Raw genomic sequence first — 3,104 nt, forward strand, 5'->3', positions numbered from 1 at the left:
GTCTGTTTGCCTCCCTCATCCCGCTTGGATCCCCAGCATGGGCTGGGGTCCCTGTCAGCTGCAGGAGCAGTGGTGTTCCCCCTGCCTGAGGCCCCACCCTCACGCCAAGCTGGAAGGGACGGACCAGAGAGTGAGGGACCGGGGAGTGCCTGGGCGTGGAGGCAGGGGGTTTACACGCGTGTGCAAGCATGTCTGCGTGTGAGCCCAAGATCAAAGAGCAGCCCTGAGGTGACCTGGCGGCGGCTGCGGTGGCAGTGGCGGAAGGCAGCTGGCTGGCAGGCAAGGAACGCCAAGCCGCCAAGCAGAGTGGAGTCAGGGAGGCCACGGCTGGGAGCCTCCCACCCACCCAGACCTGCCCAAGTCAGGGGCAGCCACAGGGTCAGGAGCACCTGCCACCAGGGGCCAGGCCCAGGCCAGCGCTTGAGCCCAGAGTCCCAGCAGTGGATCCTCAGGGCTCTGAGTCCCCCAGGAGCCCCTGGAGGCTCAGCAGTCTCTCTGTGTCCAACACCTTCCCCAACTCCCAGGCCCTCCCCAGGAGCTGTCTGCCTCCAGCCTCCAGCCTCCAGTTCAAAGAGCTCAGTGGTTATTTTCTTCTTTTTTATTAACGTTATATATAAAGATGGATCCAGTAAGAAAGCAGAAATGAGAAGGCTGGGAGGGAGTGGGAGTTGGCTTCGTTCCTGCCCCCCGCCTCGGGTGGGACTCTGAGATCTACCTCGCCTCTGCTTGCTCCCGCACCTCCCACCAAAGCCAAATCCAGCCGGAGCCCATATCCCTGTTTCTCTCGGCTCACGATGCACAGGCAGGTACGTCCAGGAGGAAAGGACGACATAAATAGGAAACCACAGTAGGGAGGAGGCCGCTTCTCTCTGTTGCTCTTTAAAAAAAAAATACATACTATATATATATATATAGTTAGTCTTCTACCTCCCCTTTTCTTCGATGTTTGACCACATCAGGGTGGAGGAAGGTTAGCTCTGGGGGGACGTCTGGGCCAAGGAGGGGCGGCGCTGCCAGCCCTCCAGACAGCCACCCCCTCACCCCTAAAGGCATGGAGCTGTCGCCCTCCCCTCTCTCCCGGTGCACCTCACCCGCCATTCTCCATCTGCGGGAGCAATCTGTTTCCAAAGTCACCGGAAAGGGGATGTTTTGGGGTTTGTCTTGCCTGGCATATTTCCTTGGAGATTTGGGGTTTGGCGCCCGAACTGCCAACTTACTGGAGGAGAGGGAGAGGTGGGTGGGGGTGGGGCAGAGCAGAGGTGCCCATGCAGGGGAGACTGGTCCTATCTGGTAACAATGCCCTTTGTTTTCCTAGTTTTCAACAGCTTTTAAAACCAAAGTTGTGCAAAGTCCTATACACGGAAGAAGAAATGGGTCCTTAGGAAAGACACCTGAGACCCACTGCCCCTCTCCGACCAGAGGGGGAGAGAGGAGAGAGATGGCTCCTTGAGTTCTTCCCTCTAAAGCCACAGATATTAAAAGATTCCCTCACTTGGGGAGGGGGGGCGTTCTTTGGTTTAGCCCTCAAATCTGAAATGAGGGCTAGAAGTGCGGGCTGGGGGCTGCCTGACGTCCCCACCCTGAGTCCTGGTCACGATATCCAATGTCTTTTTTGGCAGAGGGGATGCTCGGAAAGTGGGGAGCCACAGGTGGCTTGGGAAGGACCAGGCCTAGCAGGTCCCCAGCCCAGGCCTGACCTGCAAACGCTCCGCAGTCTCCCTGGTCCCCAAGGTCTCCAGTCTGCGGAACGAGCACTAAGTTTTAGAAGCTGGAAGGCGATGGGCCATTGAAAGCCAATCCAGGCTCCTGGAGCAGAAGGGGAACGGCTGTCCCAGCTGGAATGGAGTGCCCCAACATCTGGAGGGGGACCCCAGCGCCTAGGCAGGGAGAGGGAGGTTCAGGGGACATCCTTGGTCCATGCATATTTCATCTGGAAGCTCTCGGGTCCCTGGAGAAAGGGGCAAGGGAAGGGGGAAAGGGGTGCCTTTTCCCCTGTGCTCCTCGATGATTCCTGAGTGTCGGCTAGGACGGAGGCGCCTTCTGCCTGGTCCCGGGTCCTTCGTGGGAGGTTCAGGCCAGGTGGGTGCTCAGTACACAGCCCCAGGGTTGGGCGGGGGCCCAGGGGAGGCGTGGTGCAGGGCGGCCGGCTGAGGCGGCTGCTGCTGTAAGTGGGGTCCACTCAGGTTCTGTGCATGGTACCAGGAGTTGGTGGGGTCGTCCAGATAGCTCGGGGAGGCGCTGTATGGGAGCGGCGGGGGCAGCTGACTCCGGGCAGGGGCGGGAGTGGCGTGGGAGGCGGTGTCCCAGAGGGCGGGCGACGGCGGTGAGTTGCAGGCCATGGAATCACTGTTGTTGGGGCTGTGCTCCAGGGGCACCTCCCCGTTCTTGTACAGCTTCTTGAATTTGGAGCGGCGGTTCTGGAACCAAATTTTCACCTGCGCGGGAGGGCGTATAGAAAAGGGGGAGCAAGTTAGCCTCTCAGGATGCTTAGGGAAAACCCCAAGAGGACCCCGCCTAGAGAAGGCAAGTCCAGTACCCCATGTTACACACAAGATCCAGGCAAAACCCAGGTGTCCTGACCCAGGGCCAGCCTCTTTCTTCTATCCGGGATAGAACGCAATTGGAAACAGGCCACTGCCTGGCTCCAAAGTCCATTCTGCCTGCTTACTAAGTGTGTGACCTTGGGCAAGTTACTTAACCTCTCAGGTTCTCGCCTTCCCCATCTGCAAAATGGGGATGCTGACAGCCCCTACTTCGTAGGGTCATCATGAGGCTCAAATAAGTTCGGACAGATAAAGAACTTAGGACCGCCTGGTATATAGTAAGCACTCAATAAAAGGCAGCCCATAAGGTGGGGGATGGGCAGTTCGTGGTATTTCGTTCACATTAGAAACCCAGACGCAGAGGCGCACAGATCCACAGAGACAAACACACACCCACGGCAGCATCGCCATGTGCAGGAATGTGCCCACTCACAGCATCACACTCAGACCCCAGGTTATGAAGATACACACAGGCACGGAGGCACCCAGGTCCATGCCCCACGAACGGGGAGCACCAGGAGTGCTCGGGGGCTGGCTCACGGCGGGGGGGGGGGGGGGGGC

The 3,104-nt window shown here is 58.8% G+C and overlaps 1 protein-coding gene across 1 annotated transcript in view; it reads right to left on the reverse strand.

Annotated features, from left to right (window-relative positions):
• Nucleotides 1-606: 606 nt before the first annotated feature.
• The window catches only part of DLX3 (distal-less homeobox 3), a 5,030-nt gene continuing 2,532 nt past the window's right edge, over nt 607-3,104 (reverse strand). Inside the window, exon 3 of the mRNA XM_040639896.1 lies at nt 607-2,435. Within this exon, the coding sequence (XP_040495830.1) occupies nt 2,088-2,435 (348 nt within the window). The 3' untranslated portion in view covers nt 607-2,087. The remainder of the gene's footprint in view (nt 2,436-3,104) is intronic.

The sequence above is a fragment of the Ursus maritimus genome, unplaced genomic scaffold (assembly GCF_017311325.1).
Source record: "Ursus maritimus isolate PB19 unplaced genomic scaffold, ASM1731132v1 scaffold_24, whole genome shotgun sequence".
Classification (NCBI taxonomy): Eukaryota; Metazoa; Chordata; class Mammalia; order Carnivora; family Ursidae; genus Ursus; species Ursus maritimus.